At 32.6% G+C, this 27,478-nt stretch overlaps 3 protein-coding genes across 3 annotated transcripts in view; 2 read left to right on the forward strand and 1 right to left on the reverse strand.

Moving 5' to 3' along the window:
• The window catches only part of LOC105160866 (SAM50-like protein SPAC17C9.06), a 3,902-nt gene extending 2,509 nt beyond the window's left edge, over positions 1-1,393 (forward strand). Inside the window, 2 exon segments of the mRNA XM_011078364.2 lie at positions 1-275; positions 1,002-1,393. The exon segment at positions 1-275 is cut by the window's left edge and continues 9 nt beyond it. Of these exon segments, the coding sequence (XP_011076666.1) occupies positions 1-275; positions 1,002-1,085 (359 nt within the window). The 3' untranslated portion in view covers positions 1,086-1,393.
• LOC105160975 lies at positions 17,799-19,630 on the forward strand. Its single transcript, XM_011078522.2, has 5 exons — positions 17,799-18,278; positions 18,404-18,480; positions 18,654-18,690; positions 18,799-18,907; positions 19,046-19,630. Exons 1-5 carry the CDS (start codon positions 17,996-17,998, stop codon positions 19,560-19,562), a joined length of 1,023 nt encoding a protein of 340 aa, XP_011076824.2. The 5' UTR covers positions 17,799-17,995; the 3' UTR covers positions 19,563-19,630.
• On the reverse strand, positions 22,015-25,527 carry LOC105160976 (GDSL esterase/lipase At2g40250; the record flags this gene model as incomplete). The annotated part of the gene is made up of 3 exons (XM_020693207.1): positions 22,015-22,345; positions 23,268-23,541; positions 24,784-25,527. Coding segments are annotated over 3 exons (1,212 nt in total), but the record flags the coding sequence as incomplete, so codon positions are not given.

Raw genomic sequence — 27,478 nt, forward strand, 5'->3', positions numbered from 1 at the left:
GAGAAGATTCTAATGGTGGAAGCTCTTCAGATTCTGGGATAGATCATATTGGTGGAGATCTTGCTGTCACAGCATTTGCAGACTTTTCTTTTGATCTACCTTTGAGAGTTTTCAGGGATGCTGGTATCCATGGGCACTTATTTGCTTGCACTGGTAGCCTGAATAAATTGACAGAGAATGCATACAAAGGATTTTCTCTCCAGAAATTTCGAGATTCCTTCCGAAGTTCTGCAGGATTTGGAATCATTATACCCACCAAGCTATTCCGTATGGAGGTAAGTTGTTTTGCCTATTTGTTAATTTATGTTGTCTGATTTTCTTCTTTCTTGCTGACTTTTCTAAAACAAAGACTTGTGGAGCACTGAATGTGACCTAGATTCATATGATCTTCAGTAAGAAAAATTATTTACTACAAGGAAGACTCCAGGTGTGGGAACATGCTTTAGCTGCAGTTTAGAGTGTTTATATGAACATAGTGAAAAAATTAATCCAGTTTGTCAAATCTAGCTCTGCTATTTATAGTCCATCATTTTCTTGTCTGTTAGACTATTAAATGGTTCTGCAGTTTTGATGGAAAGTATTTTTTGTGGTTCAAATATGTATGAAATAAGAAGCTAAGGAAACAAGTTTTTCCTGATTTATGGTGATGAACAATGTCATATGGATGAATGGCTTGTGTATTAGTTGATGTTGAGAAGGATAAATTATTCGATTATATTGTTCTCCTCTAGTGTTGCACATCATCGCACCTAAGGAAATTGACTAATAATTTCTAATGGAGGCACTGGCCTCTGTTTTACTTTTGGTTCTGGAAAGTAAAGCAGTCAAACAAAAGAAGGATATCTAAGTGATAGCTGAAATACGAAATGGAGTTAACTCAGAATGCTCGTAGACAATCTTTTTTAACTCTCAAATGCATTAATTTCCTTTCTGTTCTTTACTGTATCGTTCCTTTGGGATTGTTGTAGTGAATATTGCTGACAGCTTGACATGATTATCAGGTCAACTACTGCTACATTTTGAAACAACTAGAGCATGACCAGGGGAAGACTGGTGTTCAGTTTAGCTTCTCTTCTCCACTATAATTCCTTTGGTAACATTTGCTTGCTTCTTGATATTTTGCAGCCTTTAGTTGACCTCCCAAGCTTTTATTTAATATGGAATTCAAGAAATTCACTTTGCAGTGTCTCCACATTGATTTGTAACCTTAGAATCTGGACAATTTTTTGATGCAGCTCCACAAAATAAAATTTAATTCAACCTATGAACATTGACGAGTGTTGACTGTTGCTTCAGATTGGTTGAGAATTGACTCTACAATTTTAGACCTGTCTGAGGTTCAGCTGTATCTCTTCTCTGAGCATTTACATGACGAGGCATGTTGATTCATTTATCTTTGACATGTTTTATTTCATAAACCTAATAAATGAATTCAAGACAGTTTCCATGTTTGGCTTCTGAAACCAATGTTCTTGCCATACAGTTGCAATGTGATTGGATTGATGGATATGAAAGTAGGGATTTCAAATTCCTAATAGGATAATTTCATATTACAAAAGTTTTTTTTAGTCTTTCAACCTTCATTTTGAACTAGGTTTTCTGGAATATTAAGAGTTTCAAATTCTCTTGAGATGGAGCCATTCGAAATAATTTCTCTATATTTTCTTCAAATTCAAATTCTTACTAAAGAACATAGTTTGGGTGAACCTGGCACTCTGCTAGGCTCGTGCTTCTTTTTGCTCATGGTTTATTCAAAAGCTTGCGAGCGAATGAACTCTTGTTGCAGAATTAGCTGTTGTGAAATGTGGAAAATGGTTTCTGGAACTATTGCACTCAATCCTCCTCAGGTTTTTGGCTGGGGTTCCAGTCATCATCTTCAACTCCTGGTCCACACTTTTAAACACCTCAAAGGCTATAACTTCAGAATGACTAATTGCGTCTTTGTTGAAGTTCATCTTCCTCCCATTGAGAAGCCTGAAAACTTCTAAAAAAGGTTGGTGATTGATTGAAGCTAATTTCTTTTCCTTCTTGTTTGAAGGGACCAACCGAATTATATAATGATCATTGGTTTATAACTTTATAGTCGTAATTAGATACAAATGATGAGCTCAAAGAATCAATTAGTTATTATCAATTATGATGAGGTTTGAATTCAGACCTTTTGAATTTTGGAGTATATTTTCTGCTTTTCTTGACGTTCCCAGACATTACTGCTGTAAGTTCATTTAAACCAGTTTCTACGTTAGCTGGTATGATTGTTAAATATTTGGACACGATGAATCCCAGATGGGCCGAAGTGCTTGGATGGCACTAAACAACCCATCTGGAGATACTTGAGTATCGGATAGTCAGATGATTAATACATACTTCATTATTTAAATATAAGGAGTATGTAACAATCATTCGTGCATTTTATGATCAAAGTACACGATGCAGCGGCATGATCCGTAAACATCGAATTATTCGGGGTAGCAACTTGGCATGAAATAAAGAATGGCAATTGCCAGAATCCATCTCATTGGAAAGTGATTGTTACATTTTTCTATTGTACCAAAGACTGAATAATTAAATTGAAAACATTATAAAATAACAATTCCTGAGGGACAGATACACCGACCCCTTCGTTTGCTTAAAGAGGTAAACTACGGCACATCATCAAATAATTTTGTGTGCAGATATCCAATTGATTAGATCACAAATTACTTACTACGATTGCCAAAATCTGCAAATATCTTTCTTGAAAGGCTAGTCTAGCTGCGGTCAACTTCTTGGGTGGACGCTGGACCATCGACTCCATAATTAAATTACTACTTTTCTTACTGGTTAATAAATAATTATAAACACATACATACGCATACAAATACATACACAACTATGTGGAAATACGCCAATGTAGTACATAAACTCCTTATTCTTGTTATGCATCATTCGACATTTCTATTAGTAGAAAGTGATAAATATGTAACAAATACTAGTATATATGTATATATGTATATATGTTCCCTTGCATATACATACATGTATATATATATATATCATTCTTATCTTTTACGTACATAATTATACATACATATAATATTTAGAACGATGAGGAGATCGATCAACGGTCAGACATGGTTGGTGAGATGTCACTCACGTGGGAGAAGAAAACGTTTGACAAAAGGACAAAAAGTACCTTTGTAAATCACAATTAGTGAAGGCAGATAAGAAGCATTTTATTTGTATATATTTCTCAATCATGCATACGTAAAATACCAATAATCTCATAACAATTGTACATTCTTGCATGGAAGTATAGTTAGGTTGCCATGCAGGATATCCGCCCTTCAATCTCAACGAACCCTGCCCAATCGACGGTCCAAAAAATTCAGTTTTGTTGATTGGTGACCTTAATTTTATTTTATGGTAGGATGTGATACTTTGAATATATATAAGTGGGAATATACGTACGGATATTTTTATATGGAATATTGTAATTATATAATCTTTAATTGTGGTAGTTGAGACTATACTCGTACAAAGTTCCACTCAAATACAAAGAGTGTTGACTATGTTGGAATTGGTTAATCAGTGAAAAGTGACTGTGGGAATTTTTTTTAAATAAAATATGTGGATATTTTTAAATCAACTAACATATAATTATTATAATAGTTATTTATCATGATTTTTAGTTTATAATTATTAAAAGTTTGAGTAATAGTAATTTATTTTTTCTAGTGTGAGGACAAAATAAATAATATACAGATTAAAACATAAAAATCAGCGGCAAAAATGCAAGTGAACGACAACATTCTTTCTCAAACTGTTAATCTGTCTTTTTGATATTTTTGTTAAGCTGTATATTTGGATTGAGAAATTCGAATTTATAGAGAATGTTTTGATACAGGATTTCAATTGATTCTAGAATATAATTCAAATTTAAAAGCGAAGGAAATGATATTCTTTGACTTTAAAATTATTCAAGGAAATTCAAATGATTTATTATGAGCATTTAAGAAATCCATCTATTCTGATATAACTTAATTTTTAAGTATACTATGCATATTTCAATCTTTACAAGGGATAACTTGGATTCAACCCTATTATACATATCAATGATCATCATGATTTATGCTATTTCCGCAATCTAATATGCTCGAAATACAACATTATCTAATGAATTTAATTATATACAATTAGATGTCATTATAAAAAAAAATGAATTATTCCCTATACTATAAATTAATTGCTATTCCTTAAAAACTACAACAAATTAATCGTATTTGCCACGACAAAACAAAATTGATAGAAAAGCTTAAATTTCAACCACATTCAATCAATATTTGATATGATTTTATCTTGAAATATTTATCATATTTTTTTTTTGTAACCATTGTTTCGATCTCATTTGCAGAATCAATGTACGACTCATAATTTTTATTTTTAACCATAATACTTAATTATAACAAAAAGTCATATTAAAATATCATAGTAATTACTAGTGCCAGTCATGCATACTACTCGTACTAGTTTACATACATATTCATAAGTGTATGTGTGTGTCTATATATATATATATATTTATTTATTAGTGAAAGGAAAGGACAGACATACTGTTTTGATCATTCCTAAAAGGATGGTAGATCCGAATTAATAGCTTCACGACTTCCCAAGTTCATTAAAAATAGAAAATTGACAAAAAAAAAAAAAAAAAAAATAGGTCTTGTTGGGAGTTGACTTTAGAGGTTGGGTGTTAGAACGTGTGAATCTTTCTGAAATTACGAAGATAAATTGTTAACTACATATATTTTAGTTAAAACCCACTCCATTTTCATGTGTTCAATGTAAATTTGAAGGAATCTTTTTGAGTAGATTTTTTTTGTCTAACGAAAGTATAATTTTTCATTATATTTAATTACTATAATTAAAAAGTAAAAAAATTATAATGAATACTAATTATTTATAGTTGCGCGAACGCCAATTAATTGTTATTTTTACAAGCGAGGTCAAATATTAGCTACAACTATAAATTACAGCAAATGTTTTGGCCAATAGGTAAAACAACGACGAATGTTGATTAACTGTGGTCAAAACTTAAATTTTTACATCGATTTTGTTGGCCTACCAAAAGATAGTATTGATTTATCATAATTTTCAAATTATAGTGACTTATAATGTAGGAAATAATTCATTTTTATGTAGTGATCGAACATTTTATTCTAAGGTTAAATTCAAATTACTCCTTATAAAAATTGAAATAGGCAAAAGAATCTCTCCCAATTAAACTAAAAAACATGTTTAAAGGACACCTTAACATTTTGAGTTGTTGTGTTCTTTACTCGGGTGTTTTGTGACTAGTTTTCATATTTTGACCTATATATTATCTATTTTTATCCGATTTAGATATTACAAAAGTTGGAATATTCAATTAATACTTATTTTTGTTTTCTCTCCAATTGCATATAGATAATTTAATCCTTTGACGTATTGGGGTTGGGAGTTCTTGGTGATTATTTAAAAAAAAAAATAAATCTATTGGCGATTATTTAATCAGGTCATAATGTAATTCCAATGTATAAAATGAGAATTAATGTGATTAAATAGGTTGAAATTAGTAAATATTCAACTTTTTGAGATAATTATATTTACATCTCCCTCACCTATAATTTATTTACACAAATCATCCATACTTTTGAAATAATTATGTGTACGCCCATAAAAAACGTCAACATTATGTACATGAACTACTCCTATTTTTAAAAATATTACACATACACTCTTAAAAAACGTCACTATCATCAACACAGACTACCACTGTCTTTTTGCTCTCAGGGATGCCAATGTAGTTATAATATAAAAGGCAGGGGTGGTTTGTAAAAGACAAACATATGTTGAGGGTGTAAATATAATTAATCCTATCTTTTATTCCATATAATATACACAGGTTGTATGAATAAAATCTAAATTGTACATGTTAACCGGAATCTCGAAGATGTAATAGGATTATAAGGGAAAATTATTTGTTTAGTCCTTTAATTAAATTTATCTTCTATTAACTTTAGTCCATTAAATTTACCCATTTTAGTTCTAGTCCGATAACTTTAAAAATTGTTTACTTTTAGTTCTTCAAATTTACCCATTTTAGTTTTAGTCCGATAACTTTCAAAATTGCTTAATTTAATCCTTTGGCCAAATTTCGAACAATTTTCCCCCTACATAGTTTTTTAAAGAGCATTTTAATCCATATATATCCATTCATTTTTCATCTGATAGCTAATGCTCGCCTAGATTGATATAAGAGTTTAGATTTATTGAAAAAAATATTTATTTATGTTACATTTAGAGCATTGGGATGAATTATTAGCTTTTATTATCAAAGGGGCAAAAGAGTTATAAATTAGGGTAAATGATCAAATCTACGCAATATTGATAGATAAATGACTAAATCTAATATTGCTAAAATAAAGGACCAAAATAAATTCAAACCAAAGTTATAGGACGAAAATTTTTTTTTTCCCTAGAAAAAATTCAATCTGTGGCATGTATATATTAATTGAAATGAAAAATATAATAAAATTTAAAATAAAAAATCCGACTGGAACAGCCAAGCATGAGAGAATGACAACAGAGGCTCATCAACTTTTTTGCACCATCAACGTGAAGGGGAGGCTACTTTTTCATGCACGCCAAGTGTTTGTGGAAATGGAGAAGTGGAAATGCAGACTCCCATCCCTTTTTGTACGCAATGTCACAAGAATAAAATTAGGGCCAATTTTGGCGTTGGCTTTTGCTGGGTCGGCCGGGTGTTGAGTTGTTGCGCAGGACGCTCGTGAGTACAATCAAATGTCGTGCTGCTTTACAAGTTGAAAATTCAGAACTTTTTATGTTGCTGTGCGGGAGCATTAATTAAATTCGATTGACAACACACACGAGCGTAGAATATTGTACTCTAGTTTCATGCAACAAAAGCACATATACATATTCACACACACATACACAAGGTAATGTATGGCTCATGGTTGCATCAACGAAGTTTGACGTAATTGACGAAGTTGAGACACTGTGACTATAAGGTTATAGATTCACATCCCGTTAGTGTCGGGTGGTCGTTGATTAATTAGTTATAGATATTTGATATCGATAATTAATATATTCAATTTTCAATTATCATTTTCAGATATTGAAATCATGATACAATTGTAATTTATTCGACCACTATATATGTAAAGTTCGTGTCAGCATGTAAACTACAATTGTTGTATACGTCATGACCCATGAATGTCATAAATGATAGAAACATCAAGTGGGAGATCCTTTTAGAGTAACTATGATGATCGGCAAAATATGAATTATCTAAAATGTAGGGTATAACCCTCCAGTGGTATTCGTCGTTTCACAGAGAAAATCCTATCAACTATTACAACACTTATTGGAGTATAAACTCTTTAAAATACAACCCGAAAAGAAAAGCTCGCGGAAACGTAAACAATACAACGAAAGGGAAATATAAAGGCACTGTTTGAAAATGGCTCAGGTTAAAGCCAGATCCAGAGAAAACGGGACGCGGTCACCACAAAGTACCGTTCCCAACTCAGCCCTCACAACTCACGGCTACTCCACCCGAACCACCCAAGAAACACCTCGAATCACAAAGACCCGTCAATATACCCGGAAACCCACACACAGAATATCACAGAGATAAGGCAGAGGGAAAGTGTATTGGAAAACAGATTTCAGTTCGCGCACCGAGCGGAAAGAGGGAAATCCCCTTTTATAGAAAGTCTCAAGTAACTGCCGAAGGAACACAACCGTTTGGGGGTTTTCTTGAAGCCATTAGATTGGCTTCAGAAAACCGCCGGACGGTGGCTATTCTAACCGTCATGCGGTAACCGGCAAGAAAGGAAGAGGGAGAGAGAATCGGCGGGGTGAGGGAGAGGAGAGGAGAGAGAGAACAAACTGATTAGTTTTGAGAGAGAGAGAGAAGAGGGGAGATAAGCGGGTCGGGTAGTCGGGTTGGAGTCGGGTAGTCGGGTGGTCGGGTGGGCCTCCAAGTGAGTTGTGGGCTTGTAGTTTGGGCTTCCGGTTTTGGGCCATATTTACAACATACCCCACCGTGGACCAAATACCCAATGGGTAGGTCAGGGGTTTGGATCTGGTCTTTTTCATCATCGCCAAAAACAAGTTCTCCGTGGGTGTACCTGCAACACAGAAGACTAAAGACAGCAGAGATTTAGTCAGGATTTAAGTGTAGTAATTTTAAACACTTACTAAATTTCTCAGCGGGCAGGCATTTGGTGCCCATGTCGGCAGGATTTTCTTCAGAGCTGATTTTTTCAAGTTTGATTACATCTCTCCCTACAATATCTCTAATGAAATGAAACCTTACATCTATATGCTTGGTCCTATCATGAAAGACGGGATTTTTGCACAGTTGAATGGAAGATTGACTATCAGAAAAGATAACAAGTTTTTCTTTTGAGAAACCAATTTCTTTTATCAAACCATCAAGCCATAGAGCTTCTTTGAAAGCTTCAGTGGTAGCAATATATTCAGCTTCCGTAGTGGATAATGCAACAATATGTTGTAGTTGGGATTTCCAACTAATGCATGAGCCACAAAAAGTAAAGACATAAGATGATGTGGATTTACGGCTATCTCTATCATTTGCATAATTCGAATCTACATAGCCTACCAATCGAGTATCATTTGAATGCTTTGAAAATATGATCCCAATGTTCTCGGATCCACGTAAGTATCTTAGTAACCATTTCAAGGCTTCCCAATGTGGGGGGCCGGGATTTGACATAAAACGACTAAGACAACTTATAGAGTAGGCTACATCAGGCCTAGTACACACCATTAAAAACATAATGGAACCAATCAAGTTTGAATAAGGGACATTTTCCATTTTCCGTATTTCTGAAGCTGTTTTGGGGCATTGCTCTTTACTTAATTGAAAATGGGCAGCCAGGGGAACAGAGGTGGATTTTGCATTTTCCATAGAGAATTTTTTAAGAACATTTGAAAGGTATGATCTTTGATTCAGAGAGATAAGAAACTGTTTTCGATCTCTAGCAATATTCATACCAAGAATTTGTTTTGCGTTGCCAAGATCTTTCATTTCAAAAGCTTTGCATAAATCTCTTTGTAAAGTAGATATAAGATGTACACTAGGACTAGCAATTAACATGTCATCAACATATAATACCAAGAATATAGGGGAATCATGCACATGCTTGAAATAAAGACAGTGATCATATTGGCTTCTAGTGAAATTTAAAGATAACATGAACTCATCAAATTTTTTATTCCATTGGCGAGGGGATTGTTTCAGCCCATAAAGTGATTTTTTAAGCAAACACACATAATCAGATTTAGAGATATCAGTAAAGCCAAATGGTTGATGCATGTAAATGTTTTCATCTAAATCACCATGTAGAAAAGCAGTTTTAACGTCCATTTGTTTTAATTCCCAATCATAGTGTGCAGTGAGGGCAAGTATTATGCGAACAGTGGTGTATTTAACAACAGGTGAAAAAATCTCATTATAATCTATTCCTTCTTTTTGTGTGAAACCTTTAGCAACTAATCTAGCCTTGTATTTTATAGGATTTTCTTGTTTTATCTTGAACAGCCATTTACAATCAACAATGGAGGCATTTTCTGGTTTAGGGACAAGAACCCAGGTTTTATTGTCTTTCAAAGATTTCATTTTCTCTTTCATAGCACTAAGCCATTTTTCTGATTTTAAGGCTTCTTCGACACTAGAAGGTTTTATAAGTTCGGTGTTAAAGCTAGTGTGAAAATCCCTAAGCTTTGTTGGTTTTCTAGTCTGTCTTCTATCTCTGTCTCTAGTAAGAAGGTAGTTATCTAATGGGTTCTGAGTTTCTGAAAATTCTTCTTCTTGGTTGTTCCCTAATTGTTCGTTTTCACCTAATTGTTCCTGATGGTTTCCTAATTCCTCCCCTTCTTGGTTATCCTCTAAATTGACTTTGTTAAAGGTTGATTCTGTTTCTATAGGTTGGGTTTTTGCTAGACATGGCATTTCATTTTCATTAAACGTGACATTTCGGCTAATTAAAACTTTAAACCCTGGTTGACTCCTAATCCAAAGTCTATAGCCTTTAATACCCTCAGGATAACCAATAAAAACACACTTAAGAGATTTAGGATCAAGTTTATCAGAATCTTGAAGAACAAAAGCAGCACAACCAAACACACGCAAAGCTGATAAATCAGGGATTCTACCATTCCACATGAAATCAGGGGTTTTTCCAAGTAAAGGCACAGAGGGAGACATATTAATAAGATGTGCAGCAGTTAAAACAGCTTCTCCCCAGAAAGACTTCGGTAAACCAGAACTAATCAAAAGACATCTAACTTTATCAAGTAGTGTGCGGTTTATGCGTTCAGCAATACCATTTTGTTGAGGTGTGTAAGGATTTGTTTTGTGCCTTTTGATACCGAATTCTTCACATAAATCAGAAAAGTTTTTGTTGCAAAATTCAAGCCCATTATCAGTTCTAAGAGATTTCAACTTTTTTCCCGTTTGGTTTTCAACAAAGATTTTCCAATTTTTGAATCTATCAAAAACTTCAGATTTATGTTTCATAAGAAAGACAAAAACTTTACGAGAGAAGTTATCAATAATAGAAAGAAAATAGCGATTTCCACCATGGGTGGGTACAGTACTAGGACCCCAAACATCTGCATGCACATAGTCTAAAATACATGGGGACATAGATGGGTTTGGGGATGGGGAGGTAGGGAATTGTACTCTATGCTGTTTACCCATAACACATTCATCACAGAAATCCAGTTTATCTATTTTATCATTTAAGACACCATCTCTTTTTAAAAAATCAAGACCTTTTTGGCTAATGTGGCCTAATCTCTTATGCCATAAGGAAGTTAAGTCACACACAGAGACTGATGCAGCAAGGTTATCATAAGATGCGGTGCATATGTAAAGGTTCCTTTTTCGTTCAGCTTTGAAAACCACTAATGAGCCTTTCATAATTTTCATGAGGCCTTTGCCCCACCTACCTTCTAAACCATTTTCCTCTAATGCAGCACATGATATGAGGTTGTGACTTAAGTCAGGAACATATCTGACATTTTTCAAAAGCATTTTATAACCATCAAAACATAATGAGATGTCACCAAGACCTTTGATTTCACATTTTTTCTCATTTGCCATTGAAACAAAACCAGCATGCTCATATTTCAAGTTTGTGAAAATGTCTTTGAAAGGACTCATATGAAATGTGCAACCGGAATCTATAAGCCATTCATGCATGTCAAAAGTACTCATAGAATTTGCTTCATAAACAACAAAAACTTCACCATTTGATTCAATAGACACATTACTGACTTTTTCTTTATCATCATAATTTCTATCCCTATTCTCACGTCTGGGTTTTCTACAATCTTTGATATAATGGCCTTTGGTTCCACAGTTGTAGCATCGTCTATCTCTAATTTTGTCATCTCTTAGGTTTGTCTCTCGAGGTCTAGACTTACTTCTATTGGTTTTAGTCTTACTCCTGCTCCTACTATTATATCGAGAATTAAAGTTCCTGAATCTTGTTCTACCCCTAACGGAATTGATCTCATAATGGTTTTGGCTAGGTTTATTAACTTTTAGATCTAGTTCTTTACTCTTAAGCCCATTTACTACAGTTTCTAAATTAATACTATCTCTACCATATTTGATAGCTGCTTTCACGTCAGAGTAAGATTCAGGTATTGCATTTAGGAGAACAATGGGTGAATACTCATCAATGTATTTGTCACCAGCAAGTTTAATATCTTGAATTAGCTTAGTGAAGTCATCAAGGTTTTCATCAATATTTTTGGACAAATCAAGTTTATAACGAAAAAATTTTTCCAGCAAAAACAGTTTATTAGGAAGAGAGATTTCAGTAAACAATTCCTCCAACTTATCCCACAAAGCTTTAGAAGATTCCAGTTTTTCGACTTTTCTTAAAACAGTATCGGATAGATTCAAAACAATAGAGGAATATGCAAATTCATCATTTTCTAATTTCTTTTCCTCAGAAATATTTTCAGCGTATTTGCCATCAATGGCTTTGAAAACTTTTTGTTGAATAAGGATGCCTTTCATCTTTTGTTGCCATATAGAAAAGTCGGTTTTTCCGTCAAATGGTTTAAGGCTATAACCAGCCATTTAAAAAGTTTTGAAGAAAAACAGTCTGGGGTTTAATAAGACAGAAAAGATCCCGAAACAGTAAAATTTTAAAAACAAGTTTTTGCACAGCACAACAGAAACTCAAAATTATCAAAGGAAGTGAAACAGAGAAATCACAAGATTATTCAGATAAAGGGCAACACTGTATACGGAATAGCAGAAATAACAGCAGTAAATCAGTTATCAAGCATCCACAGAAAAACACAAGATTCGCAGATGTATTAACAGTGAGTAGATAAAACAGAAATTAAAGGCAGGTGTATCAAAACCGAGGCTAACCAGCCTAAGTCCCGTCCAGATACCCGTCGACCTCAGGGGTCCGGCCAGGAGGGATATTAGGGGGTTTTACCGCGGCTAACAGGAGTAATGTAAAGGAATAACAACGACAGTAAAAGCGGTAAAACAGAAAGGAATGAGAAACCAGAGGAAGGGTTATGCGGAGGTTTACCGTCACCAGGATCAACGCAGATCGGAGGATCGGCTCTGATACCACTGTAGGGTATAACCCTCCAGTGGTATTCGTCGTTTCACAGAGAAAATCCTATCAACTATTACAACACTTATTGGAGTATAAACTCCTTAAAATACAACCCGAAAAGAAAAGCTCGCGGAAACGTAAACAATACAACGAAAGGGAAATATAAAGGCACTGTTTGAAAATGGCTCAGGTTAAAGCCAGATCCAGAGAAAACGGGACGCGGTCACCACAAAGTACCGTTCCCAACTCAGCCCTCACAACTCACGGCTACTCCACCCGAACCACCCAAGAAACACCTCGAATCACAAAGACCCGTCAATATACCCGGAAACCCACACACAGAATATCACAGAGATAAGGCAGAGGGAAAGTGTATTGAAAAACAGATTTCAGTTCGCGCACCGAGCGGAAAGAGGGAAATCCCCTTTTATAGAAAGTCTCAAGTAACTGCCGAAGGAACACAACCGTTTGGGGGTTTTCTTGAAGCCATTAGATTGGCTTCAGAAAACCGCCGGACGGTGGCTATTCTAACCGTCATGCGGTAACCGGCAAGAAAGGAAGAGGGAGAGAGAATCGGCGGGGTGAGGGAGAGGAGAGGAGAGAGAGAACAAACTGATGGGATTAGGGAGAGAAGAGGGTATATAAGTGAGATGCTCGGGTCGGGTAGTCGGGTTGGAGTCGGGTAGTCGGGTGGTCGGGTGGGCCTCCAAGTGAGTTGTGGGCTTGTAGTTTGGGCTTCCGGTTTTGGGCCATATTTACAACATAAAATACTCTTAATTATACCTTCTGTTTTTTTTTTTCACAAATTATCATTTTTTATTTTTTAAATTAATTTATTTTATTTTTCATTCAATTAAACAAATATAATAGAGATATGAATTATGCAAATACGTGGAGAGTGTATTTATAATTGAAGATCAGTTGATCAGATTATTTATTTCACACCTCATTTATAGTATTCTATAATCATGAATTCTTGGGTTAAATTAATCCAAGAAAAAAGTACGTACCATAAATTAATTAATCATTAAAAACCATATCCTGACCACTAAGTTGAGATTAGTCCATGTTATTATGTATAGTATCACTAACCAAATCTCATGTGTGAGTACATCGCCTCCGATCTATGAAATCCATATTAGTAATTTCAGCCATTCACTGCGGTATTTCTTTTTATCCTCGATTATATTGTACGAATATTTCAAAAAATTATTTAGTACAGTGTTGGGCATATATTGGATATGGATATGTCTCAAATACGTGTCGAATATGATATTCACATATCCAAAAAATATAAAATTAAAAAAAAAATACGGTGTCGAATACACCACTGATACAATGATTGATGTGTTTGATAAGTTTTGGACTTATTTAGGTTTGTTTTTTGTAATTTCAAAAAAGTTTGGACGGTCTTAAGAAAAAAGAAGAGTTTTGGGCTTAATTAAAGAAAAACAATTAATTCATTCCTCTCATACTAAAAATTTTGGAATGAAATGATTAAACATTCGAGAGATGATCAAGATGATTAATTTAACTATTTGGATGATTAGGAATTTTCATTGCGAAATTTTCAAACAAACTGATTATGTATATTTTAAAAATCATATTTGGTTAAGAATTCAGATGTAAAAATTGCTTATTTTATGTTTTATCCTGATATTTTTTATATTGCATGTTTTAATTTTATGAGAAATTAAAAATTTATATAATAAAAAAATAGTGTATGTAGGCTTATTGGTGCCGTGTCGTGTCCCGATTTTGTAAAATTTTAAGTGTCGCCGTGTTTTTTACATTGTCTGTGTCATATTTTATGTTGAAAATATTGAAATTAATCCTTTTCGGGGCAATAGCAATATTAGTGGAGATGAAGTTAATTCTGTTTTAGGTGAGAGCGAAAGAGTTAAACCCCTTCAACAAGTGTGGCTCCAAAATTTAGGTAAAAATCCGGCTTACGTCCAACTAGCTTACCATTACACTAACTACTTGTCATTAGTGACGGGCTGTTAAATAAAATTTATACTAAAAATATACATTAAGTGATAATTCTAATTTTATCATGATACAATTATTAGCAATAAAAATCGTATATAACATTGTTACTGTAAATAATTAGTGAAGCATCTAAAATAATATATTAAATTAAAATTTTCATAATTTATATAATTTGACGTTTTCATTCTTTAACTTTTTTAAATAATATTTTGATTCAATATATTTTTAATTTTCTCAATTTCAATTCTTTAATTTTTTCAGAGCCATAATCATCATATGGAACTTCCATGAAGTTTCTTTCTAATTAGTTAAAATGGATAAAAGTTATTTATACATCGGATATGTAGAAAAGCCTATTTAGCTTTACTTTAATTTTTTTTTCACTTTTATATGTTGTAAAAAATAATTGCACGTAATAACATATCGCGACCATATTATTAAAAATTGTTGCAAAAATGATTTTTATTGTAATGGTGGAAATTAATATTCGAAAAGTTTGATAGTTGTAATGGTAAAGCTGTTAAAAATATGATCACATGAAGGGAGAGATGGAGGAGTTGACTAATCTGACATAGTGCAGATGAAACCAGCTGCTAGATGCCCGCCTACAACCCAACTACTTTTTGGACAATAGTGTATTATTCTTGCATCATTCTACATACATTAATCAACTATCATCATTTTGTAATAATGGGTCATGTTTAATGGTAGGGACCTGAGACCCTAAAGCTTCTAGGAAAAGGAAGTAACAATGACATCAGGTACTAATGAACAAGGCTGGTAATAATTATGATATTGTTGGCGATAAATTAATGTACTTGAAGAATAGAGACAGTGTGGTTCGGTTCCGGACATGGTACATATAGGCTTCTCTTGGACCGACCAACTCATGAATTATGCTATTTCTCCGACGCCCTCTGTGCTCGTACGCATGTATGTATGTACGTATATGCATCTACGCACGGATGCAGTGATTAGCGCTTTCCACAGAGATGAAGTAATTATGCTCACCAGTCATTTTCCTTGTGGTGCATATATACATATATATAGATATTGCTAGGGGTAAGTATACTTACACCTTCTCGTACGTACGATCACCAGCTTTCTACTTTTAAATGTTTTGAAATGACCCGTTATATCATTTTCGATCCGTGCATAATATTTGTCAATTTCCTCTTAATTTTGTTGAGATTTGGACGGAATAATTGATGTCGAATAATAAAGATCAAGCCAACTTTGTATATTGCATGTCTCTTAACCAACGGTTCTTATATCAAAATATTTTTGGTAGACTTTTTTGTTTTAAATAAATGTAAGTTTTATTAATAAAACAAGATCGTACAGTACAACAGTGTTCAACTGATGGTTTCTCACTCGACAAGCTAAGGGATACGCTATAATTCATATAACGCATATGAATTAACTAGACACTGATAATCCTTTGTCTAACATCTTCTACAATGATGGTGGCTATAATACTTAGTGGTCGCTCTGTATGTTCAAAGTCTCTCAAATTTCGTTCCATCCAAATGTGGTAAATGCAAGCAGCAAGGAGTGTACGATGAGCTAAGTTAATGATATATTTTCCTCTCCATTTTCTTATAGCCTACTCAACGTCCCGTGACCACTCTCTATTAGGCCATTCAAATCGAACAATCCGCCGAATCACTGTCAGGCATCTTCTGACATAACGTCATTGAAAGAATAGATGAATATTTGTCTCCATTCCGCCCTCATCACATAATATACAAGCGTCTATATATGATAGCCATGGTTTATCAGCTGCGGATAGTTTCCCCAAAACCGCAAGCCATAGGATGAAATTATGCTGATATTTTTCATAGACTTCTGAACTCTACATATATCGATGTGATTAATTAGTACAAGGGTGAAATGTAATTTTGGTCCATTAATATAGGGATGATGGCAATTTCAGTACATGTGAGCTCGAGATTTGCGATAAAACAATCTAATTTATGAAAAAGGGCAATTTTGGTTCAAAGAACTCTAATTTGGCTGGAGAGTTTAAAAATTCCTAATTTCTAAGTGTTACGTGCAATCATATGATAAATTCTGGCCAAATTAAGATTTTTTGGACAAAAATTATTATTTTTTATAGATTACATTTTTTTATTGCTTGGTGGACTAAGACTGCATTTTTCCCTCAGTATAATGTATATGTAGTTAGAAACGCATAATGAATAATTTTACCGCAGAATATATATATATATATATATATATAAAAGCATATATTACCAAGCATTGGAGATATGCTTATCGATCGAATAATTTTATTTTCTGACTATTCCTGAAATCAATATAAAATAACCCGAATTTGATTTTATTATTTGGATTCAAAGTTCATATTGTAATTAATTAAATTTTAAAATTAACCTCATTCTTAATATTAATTAAGATATTAAAAAAACATTTAATGAACATAATGAATAATTAGGTAAAGAATAATTGCAGTAAGATCAAAAGCTATATATAAAATGTAACTTTTATCAAAATATATTTAAAATTAAATTTAATGCCAAAAGTGATTATTTGAAAACGATCATAAACAATACATATTGTACTCGAAACACATTTTTCAACTGTTGAGTCGCAAGAGCAAACGATCGAATTGAATATTATGTTCCAAATTCTATTACATCTTCAAATCAATTTAATATATACACACTATGTATATGAGATCTTTTCATAAATAGAATAAATAACGTATTTTTGACACACATAATATGCATATATTATATGAAATAGATGATGTAACATGATTTACAGTAAAAAATTCAATTCGGCAAATAATGGCATGGGCAGGTTTTAACTGGGAAGAAAATGTTCCGACAGTACGGCTCTTGCATCACCTACACTGTGAAAATCCCATAAAAATGGGAACTAGCTACCATCAAAAGCTAATATTTGACTCATACAAGTTTTTGCTCCTTTACTTACTAACCATATAATAATTTTCTTTCTTTTTTCGTTCGAATCATATGATCATCACATGTCCATGCAACTAAATAAATACATTATATATATATATATATATATTACAAATATACATAGAGTTATCATTTAAATTATATATATGGTCGACGTTGTCGTCTTCGTCTTCTTGGTTGGAGAGAGAGAGAGAGGAATTCTTCTTTTATGTTCTGAGAAAATAAACAAGGATTTTTCATTCCCAATTCCAACAACTTTCCCAGCAAGTGTTATTCCCTCTACTCTCCTCTCATCAAGAAACACAAAAACAGGTGGGCTTAGATCAGATCATTCTTGACAAAAAAGGGCTCAAACCCTCTGCTCATCACTGATCATACCTCAATTACATGCAAAAATCCAGTACAAACTCAGAAGGTGATGATATGGAGAATTCCAGAACTAGGCCTCCACCCCAGATGATAGAACAAGAAGAGAAGACAGACCAAGACAGCAGCAGACCGATGAACGGGAACAGCTCCAGCAACAGCACAGTTGAAGAGAACAATGGCAGAAAGGTCAATTCTGGATCTGTGAGGCAATACACCCGGTCCAAGACTCCTCGACTGCGGTGGACGCCGGAGCTCCACCTCTGCTTTGTTCATGCTGTTGAAAGACTAGGAGGAGAAGAAAGTGAGCCCTCATAAATATTTTTCAGTTTTTCCCCCTCAAATTAATTATATTATATATATATATATCGCATAATATTTAATTTTCTTGGAGCAAAATTGATCGGTTGTTGTTTTAATTTGGTGCAGGGGCAACACCTAAGTTGGTTCTTCAATTGATGAATGTTAAAGGCCTAAGTATTGCTCATGTCAAGAGCCATCTTCAGGTGTGAGACTCTCTAAATGAAATAACAACGAGTGATAATCAAATAAAATTGCACTTTTTGTTCTATAACTTAATTCATATGCTTTTAATTCGGCCGTTTAATTGTGGGTATTTACATTTAGATTGAAACTCCGAATATTAACCCGATCGTTGTGTTAATGTTGCATGATTCAGATGTACAGAAGCAAGAAGATAGATGATCCCAATCAAGGTATATACAATCAATGTACAAGGCAAAAATTAGGGTTTCTATTCTTGGAGTTATACTTTTCTAATTCAATTATTCTAATTTGAGGGAACTTGATTTTTGTATAAATAGTCCTCTCGGAGCATAGACTTCTGCTTGATGCCGGCGATCGCCACATTTATAACCTCAGCCAACTCCCAGTGCTGCAAACTCCCAACCAAACACCAATTTCCAGCTTACGGTACGTGATTGAGCAATAAATGCAGCTTTACAATTCTAAAAAGTCCAAGAATTTATGGTCATTTTCTTCTTGAACAACTTTTGATTGAACCCTAATCTTGATTTCATTTACTTTTTTTTTTTTTTTTCATTTTTGCAGCTATAGAGATGCCATTTGGGGCAGCAGCCAATCTAACTCAATGTACAGGACAGGAGGACTGGCCAGAAATGCGCTATATCATGATCACTCATCTTTCAATTTTCATACAAACGCGCAATCGTCTTGGAAACTTCATCAAACTGATCAGAGACAGAATGTTGTGAACCAAAGATACTGGCAGCCGCAAATTGCAACGACGAAATTAGTTCAAGATAGAGGGCGAGAGGATGCGATTCGTTCGCATAGCCCTTTTCGTCCACACGAAAAAACACCGATGATCATGGGCCGATCAGAAAGTTTGAAAAGACAGCTTAATTCTTATAACGATCAACTGAATCTTGATCTCAATCTATCCTTAGAAACGACACGGGGAAAAGAGAAAAAATTGAAAATGTGCTTCAAGAATATTGACGATGATCATGACGATGATGTTGATAGTAGCTTATCTCTGTCCTTGTTCTCACCCTCAAAGAAAGAAATTAGACAGAAGAGTACTACGTTAGATCTGAGATTGTGAATGAGACAACCCTGAGTGAGATTTTCAAGTACTAGTAGTACTTGTCAGTGCCAATGCACAGATCATTATCAAGGTAATATTGTCGTATCACTGCATTGTTTTGTTTGTTTGTTAATATTCTTTTTATGTGTATGCAGATATATATATATATATATAACTATTTAAATGTATATATGAAGTAATTTGATCAGGAATATTCTAAGACAAGGACATTATTCAATCAATTCAAATGAATCTTTGCATTGGGTTCTGCGATGAAATTAAAGAAATTAACAATCCCAGATCATTGCCCCCAAGAATTTCGAATTTTAGTTTCAACAATAATTTATAAAAAATTTCAATTTTTGTCCCTTAAGTATGAAGGGATGGCACATTCAATTCACTTGGAATTCGATTTTACAATAAAGAATAATAATTTTAAAAAATTTGCATATTAAGGACACTTATCATTAAAAAAAAGATGATTTGTCTGAAAAATAATTGAAAAAAAAGTCTGAAAAGCAGCATGCCACGTGACATTATTTGGCCAAATTTGTAATTTACATCAACAAATGTCCACATTGTGCTACTTTTAAAAAATTATTATCCTTGATCGACGGATTAAATTTCAAGTGTACTAAAATTTCCATCACCCTATATTTCTCGAATGAAAATTACAATTTTTCCGAGTAACTTATATGCAAGCTACTATGACAACTAGTAATTCAGACACCAGACTTCTCAAAAATAAATAAATAAATAAATTAGGAAGTGGAACTCTTGTTTTTCTTTTTTGTGTGAAAAGGTGTTGGAGAATGTGAACTTTTAACTTTTGTGCAGGATATCATTATTTACAGCATTGCCCTGACCAAACCTTCCATGCATTTTTTTCAAGATTTTTTTTTTCTCCAAAAAAATATTTCATTTATAAGAAGTTAGATATGAGAAGCAAATATAGTAGAGAAATACGCTTTTCTGGTTAATGAAGTAATTGTTAAGAGTCCAAAAAGTAATGCATGAACTGAATACAATTTGGTATAAATGTGTGAATCAATGTGGTTTGCTTTTGATATCTTTGATATATAAACTCTAACTTTCATTCGGTATTTTCTAGACATTATAACATCTGTGCACGATTATTAAATTCAGATTGAATCGGTCGGTTCAATAATTTTAAGAGTAAAATTTAACGAGTTGATCGCTCTCTTATATTTGATATAATTATTAATATTCTTTTGTTGTTCGAAAAATTATTAATCTACACATTTAATGTCTGTTCAACAACTAACAATTTCATTAGTTTTCATTACGTTTTCTTTCATTTAATTTCGGTGGTGAACTGACAAAAATATACTTATGGACTTTAAAATAATTTTTACTTATTTTTTAAAAAATTTATGGACTCAAAGGGCAAAAAGAAAATTCCACTTTGTCAACCTCTTTCACAATTTTCAATTTTATTTAAAAAATAATTATATAATTTAAACAAATATCAAGAGATACTGATATAATTTTTTAAATAATTATAAATATTTATAATTATCATAAATGGCAACAGAGTGGGTTTGAACCATAGCCTCAGAAAAAAAGCAGCTTGCCTGGGTCCCTGCCCCACTTTTAACATATCATTTAGAAAAACTTTAGTTTTGGCTTGAATTTTAGATTGCTAAATACTATTAGATATTTTATTCTTGATATTTTGGTTAACTAATTTTTCATTTTTCAATATAATATTAATTTAAGTTTAGATACTTTATAATAGATTTCTTTTAATTTAAAATGAAGTGAATAATATAAAAAATACATTCAACTAATTTTTTTAATAAAGAAAATCATTTACATTTAAATACTATAACATAGTTCTTTTTTTAATTTTAAAATGGATTGCACAACACAAAACATACATTCAATTAATTGTGGCATCATTTACTAAACTCCAATCTACACAGGTTATTTGGTATTTTCAACTTTTAATCTATTAAAATACTATTTTGGTCTTATATATATTTTTTTATTTTTTGTAATTTTAGTTTATTTTTCCCTTTGCTAAAAAAAATGCATGTGCCTCATGTTCACTTTAAAATTGAGTTTTTGTTCATATTGGTCCATTTTTTGTTTTTATCCTTTAATTTTTAAGAATAGAATTATAGTCATATATCTTTTTAATTATCATAATTTCAATCCTTCTTCAGTTGGAGTTCGCCATTCATGCAAGTGGAGGTGAACTCCCGCGAACACAAAAGGATTGAAATCGTGAAAATTAAAAAAATATATTGAAATTATGAAAATTAAAAAAATATAAGAGCACAATGCAATCTTAGAAAGTCAAAAGACGAAATACCAAATGACACAAGTTACGAAATAAAAAATGCATTAAATCCTAAAAACAAAATTAGAAAAATAAAGTACAAATATATATATAATTAAGCTAAAATAATTAAGAAAACGACAACGAACTCCTCCAAAAACATGGACTCAAACAAAGACCAAAATGTTCGAGCCCAAACTGGAAATACCCAATGCTATACTCCGAATCAAGAATATTACCTACTTCATGCTAACTAAGAAAACAAACCCCTCCATTAATTGTTTCTATACCTAATTATTGACTTAAACGAGGAGGGAGGGAAGAAGTTCTTGTCGGAATTTGTTGGCAAGAAACATGTAAGTTGCTTGTGTGGGATGAGCAGCATCCCAGAATAGGTACTTCGATGGATCTGGGCACGTTGGAGTAAGCGAATTGCACAGAGGTCCCATCTCTACTGAACCCAATCCGCAGCATCCTTCTATTGTTCTCTCCAACCCTATCAATTCAGAAAACCTCTAATATTAACAACAATGTAATATCCACTATATACACACACACACACCTGGTGAATTACGTACGTTGACACATCTTGAATTTATGTCCAAATTCATATACTTCATAACTTTTATAAAATTATAAATACACCCTTTTGAGGATTTGTGTTTAGAATAGAGGATGTAGTACTTGTAATTGTAACTACAAACCCAAAAAAAATACTTGTAATTTTACAAATAATATATGTGTATATTTAAATCTAATCTCAAGAGATATTATAATTATATAATTTAGACTATATATCTATACTATTAAAAAACAAAATCCTATTATCTATTAATTTTTGAATATTTAAATTTATTCTTTAATTCAATAATTTTTTTAATAAGATTTGATTATAATAGTAATTTCTAATCGTTTAACAAAATCACATGCACAATTTGTTTTTTTCTCTCTCACACAACATTGTGAGCCCTTAGCATTTCCGTACTTCTGCACATTTTAAAATAATTATTGGATGAAAATATGTGAGGACTAATATTGAATTTTTTTTCAATTTACGGGATGCAATACGAGAAAGTCATAATAAATAAGATTAAATTGAAAAAAATGCTAACATATGGAACTAAAAACAAAATTTTCCTTTTATAGCATATTAGATCTTAGGAGCTCTATAAATTAACTCGCAGTACAACAAAATTTCATTTACTAAATTCATTATTGAGTCATTTTCTTGTATTGTCGATTTCGAAATCAACAAATGATCTATATCTAAATAAGCATTAAATAATTGGCATCATCCAAATATATCACTAAGTATATTTAACTGAACTGGTTAATTAATTAGAATTTTTATAGAAATAAAAGATGACAAAAAAGTGTGTATACGCAAACAAGGTTAAACAGAGATGTGTATAGCTTACCGAATGCTGCCGGGCTAATAACCATGTCCATCATGGGAGTGTAGACATCGACATAGACAACTCTGGAGCCGGCCAGTGAAGCCTGCAGCCGGGACGTGAGTGCCTTAAGCTTGGCATTGTAGGCTTCGGAGTCTGAGTTCTGCTGATCTACGCACAGACGCTGGAGCATGTGAAAGCTGGGCAACAGGCTGCCGAGAGTGACCGACACCGGCATGCACCCGATCGGCGGCAAACCCACCACTGCCATTCTTCTTGCTCCCATTGAGTGCAATGTCTGTATGCATAATTGAAAGCTTAAGCATTCATGTACACATAGCTAGCTTAACAGGCTTATTTGTATTTTTCATCCTTTAATTATACTTGTTTTGTATTTTAATCCTTTATATTATTAGAGTTATAAAATAGTTGTGTATATTTTTAATTTTCGAGAATTTAAGACATCTTTGGCAGGAAATTTAAAATTGGCTAGAAAGTACTCTCAAGCGTCTTGAGAGTATTGAAAATCGATTTTTAAATATTTTTTTGATTAAATATGTCCTAAATTCACAAAAACTGAAAATATATAGTACTCTTTTGCAATCCTAATAATATAAATGACTAAAGTATCAAACATACATAATCAGAGGATAAAAATGTAATTAGACCAACTTATAAAGCCTTGGCTTAATTATTATTCAAGGAATTTTTTATATTTGACTGTAAAAAATATTGAATGATACTTGAAATTTCAATTATATCTTAAATAGTGGGATCCATATTATTTTAATATAATTTAATTTTAATGTACACATGCATGCATGAAAGATTTAACTTGCTAGTCCATCCATCAGAATTTCAAAAGCTACATATATAAATGAAAAGTGGAATAAAAAATTGCAAGGTTCATTAAATACGTGTGTATATATATCTATATATATATAGATTAAAAAAATTCATGTACCTAGGCAGGGGTTTGGCATGTATATATACATTGATACAAATATAGTCATTAGGGTAGGGGAATAGAACTCACACTTTTAAAAAATTCTAACTCCAATCAATATGAATTATTCACATAATAAATGTACATTCAGTTGTATAATTGATGTATAATTTATAAAAAATAATTCAATTATATAATAAATATAAAATAATTATTATTATATGAATAAAATTTAATTCAACAAAATTTAATTTGAATAAAATTCTCATATTCCTTAAAGTCACCATCTAATTTTAGTAGAATAGAAAATAATAAATTTCAATTTCTTATGGTCGCAAATGCAAAGTTGTGCCATCATATAAATTAGTAATCACTACTATTTACATATATATATATATATATATATTTGTAATTAAATTCAGTTATTATTCGATTCAATACGAATTAAAATTTCCTACACATTCGATAATTATTGAATTTTTCTTTCACAATTTGTTCTATAATTTCTCATGATATATTACTATGATATTTCAATATTTTCACTTAAGTATATATATAAGATAAATTAAATTTAGGGCGACTGGAAAAACTTACCCTAATAACATTCTCAAGATTTTGGAGCAGCAAATCCTGGTACCCAGACAGAGAATACGTCCTCCTCAGCGGCAGCCCGTAGAAATTATTCAGCATATCGTTAGTTCCGGCAGCCACCATGAACAACGCATTCTCGACGATCCGATCCGTCTCCTCCGGGCCTGCAAGGCTCCGCATTCTCTGCAACGCCTGCATGAAGTTCCTCAACTGCGCATTAAGAGTCAGCACATTGGCCTCAGTTGCGGTCAAATCATCCAGGCCCGTACCCGCGGACGCAAAACTCACGCCGGTGAGCAAGTCTCGGTCTGTGAGGGACGGGTCCAAGTATGCGGGCAGGAGTTCCTTGATGCCCAGCTGCGAAACCAAGAAGTCCGTGGCCAACTTGCCATCTGAAAACCTGCCGGAGGGAGTCCTGCCAGGGAAGTCGATGCCGTAAGGGGGGTGGTCGGAGCGGAAGATGGTGGAAAGGCGGTTGTTGTTGCCGGAGTCGAAGATGGAGTCTCCGAACGCGAATATGGCGGTTCGGTTAGAAGGATGAGGTGGTTGGGGTGGGTAGAAGTAGGAGGTTTGCGAGGAAGAAGAGGAGGAGGAGGTACTTGCTCGTATCCATGGCCGTATGTTGTTAGTTTTCCTCAGTATGTATTTCGTAGATGTACGTTCTGATTGTGTGTGTGTATATATAGTTATTTTTTTGGTGTGTGTGTGTGTATAGAGTTTGTGTCCTGTTGAAACTTTCAAGCTTCGGGTATTTGTTTAGGTTTGGATTCTATGTTGCTCCATTGTTTGGTTGTACTGATAAGCCTCAGTTTGAGCATATAATTATCTACAATCGAGTATTTATATTTGGCGAAGACTTCTTTTATTTTTTATTTTGGAGAAGAAAATATATCCACTGTTAAAAAATGAAGTATTTCCCATGTTATGAATGACTGAGTCTAAAAAATATGGTAAATAAGTACTATTAATCACTATCAAATATTATCAATGCAGAAACTTCAATTTGCCAACGGTTAATCAACAATTCTTCATTGTTTTAGTTTTATTGGTAATGATTTTTAGTTATAATTAATGTTTTTGGCTTCACCTATAGAAATAATGACTAATTATAATCATTGCAGAAACATGATTAATTAATACGTATAACCATTTTTTACGTTTGATCATGATAAAAAGTCATATTTATTCTAGTGATCTTTGTAAATAGGGAATGACGCAACGTGTAAGACTTAACAATTTGAATCTAATTTTTGTAATGGTATCGTGAGTTTCGCCTATAACTATTAAGTAATTAATTATTATTCATTTATTTTAATAATAATTGATTTTGTACAACTTAATTCTGAATTGATTTAGTAGAATTGTGGGTAAAATGCTTTTTTCATCTTATAAAATAAGGATAAAATTTGTTTTGATATTACTATTATGGCAGGTGTCTCTTTTACTCTCATAGAATTTATAATAATATATTTTAGTCCAAAAAATTTATATGCATTGTAGTTTTTGATCTAAAAACGCATTGTGATTTTAGAACTAAGAGTCACAAATTATTGCATTTGAACGAATAAAATATGATTATACCCTAAATTGCAAAGTAGCTAGTTTAGAATCATGATTGACCAAAATTGAATTTAGATATAAGTAGCCAAACACGTTGTCACCATGAGAAGCTGATTTTGCAATTTGGTCCATAAATTTATCAAATTCGCAATTAAGAACTTTTCTAAAATCCCCAATTTGGTTTCCTCGTTTATGGGTTTTTTAATTTTTTATTTTAGATATTGCATCGATTCAACTTTTACGTAATAATAAATGACAATAACTTTTGATTCGACCAATACATCAATATGATTGTAAATAAATTATATTAATTCATATAAAGTGAAACAAACACTCATACATTTAGTGGGACTCAAGCCCATGACTTCAAACTTATTAATGGGACATCAGACTTCCCTCAACTATTAGGCTAAAAAGTCATTAATCCATCCCTTAAGCTATGACAGGAAAATTTCACGAGTTCTAAAAGTTTCGGCAAAAAAAATTCTCAATGAGCGATTCAATATTATATATATATATATATAAATTATTGTCCTTAATTGTAAAATTCAATTTAAAAGAGGACCGAAAATGCTCCGCTTTTAAGTAGATAAAGAAAAGTACAACTTTTCCATAGAGGTAGAAAGCAACCCCAACAGTTGAGGTTGCAAAAGATATGAATTGATACATGAAAATCGCCTTCAAGAGAGGTTACCGAGGGGGCAAATAATATTTATCGTTTCGTAATTTAGAATTTTTTTTATTTTTAATGCCATTAGTTATAGAATTCTCAGTTTTAGTGTTATAATTTTAAAAAATAGTAGTTTAGTCCCATAACACATTTTCATTAAATGTTTAACGAAAAAGATCACATGGCCTCTAAGTGCAAGGGACAAAAATATTATTTTTTTAAAGTTATGATATTAAAAGTGAGAATTCCGTAATTTATGGGACCAAAAGTGCTCTAACGGTCATGTGCTATTTTCTGTTAAAATATATAACGAAAATGTGTCGTGGAACAAAAAATGCTACTTTTTTAAAAGTTAAGAAACTAAAAATAAGAATTCCATAATCAATAAAATTAAAAATAAAATTAAGATCCTAAATTAGGAAACGGAAAGTGATATTTCCTATTATGGAGGCTGTTTATGAGGTTTTA

The sequence above is a fragment of the Sesamum indicum genome, linkage group LG4 (genome assembly GCF_000512975.1).
Source record: "Sesamum indicum cultivar Zhongzhi No. 13 linkage group LG4, S_indicum_v1.0, whole genome shotgun sequence".
Lineage (NCBI taxonomy): Eukaryota > Viridiplantae > Streptophyta > Magnoliopsida > Lamiales > Pedaliaceae > Sesamum > Sesamum indicum.

Bases quoted from the DNA above. Each gene is read 5' to 3' on its own strand.
- LOC105160975 (XM_011078522.2), top strand. From the start codon at position 17,996: ATGCAAAAATCCAGTACAAACTCAGAAGGTGATGATATGGAGAATTCC. The intron at 18,279-18,403 runs GTGAGCCCTCAT...AATTTGGTGCAG, and splicing joins AAGACTAGGAGGAGAAGAAA to GGGCAACACCTAAGTTGGTT. The intron at 18,691-18,798 runs GTATATACAATC...TTGTATAAATAG, and splicing joins GATAGATGATCCCAATCAAG to TCCTCTCGGAGCATAGACTT.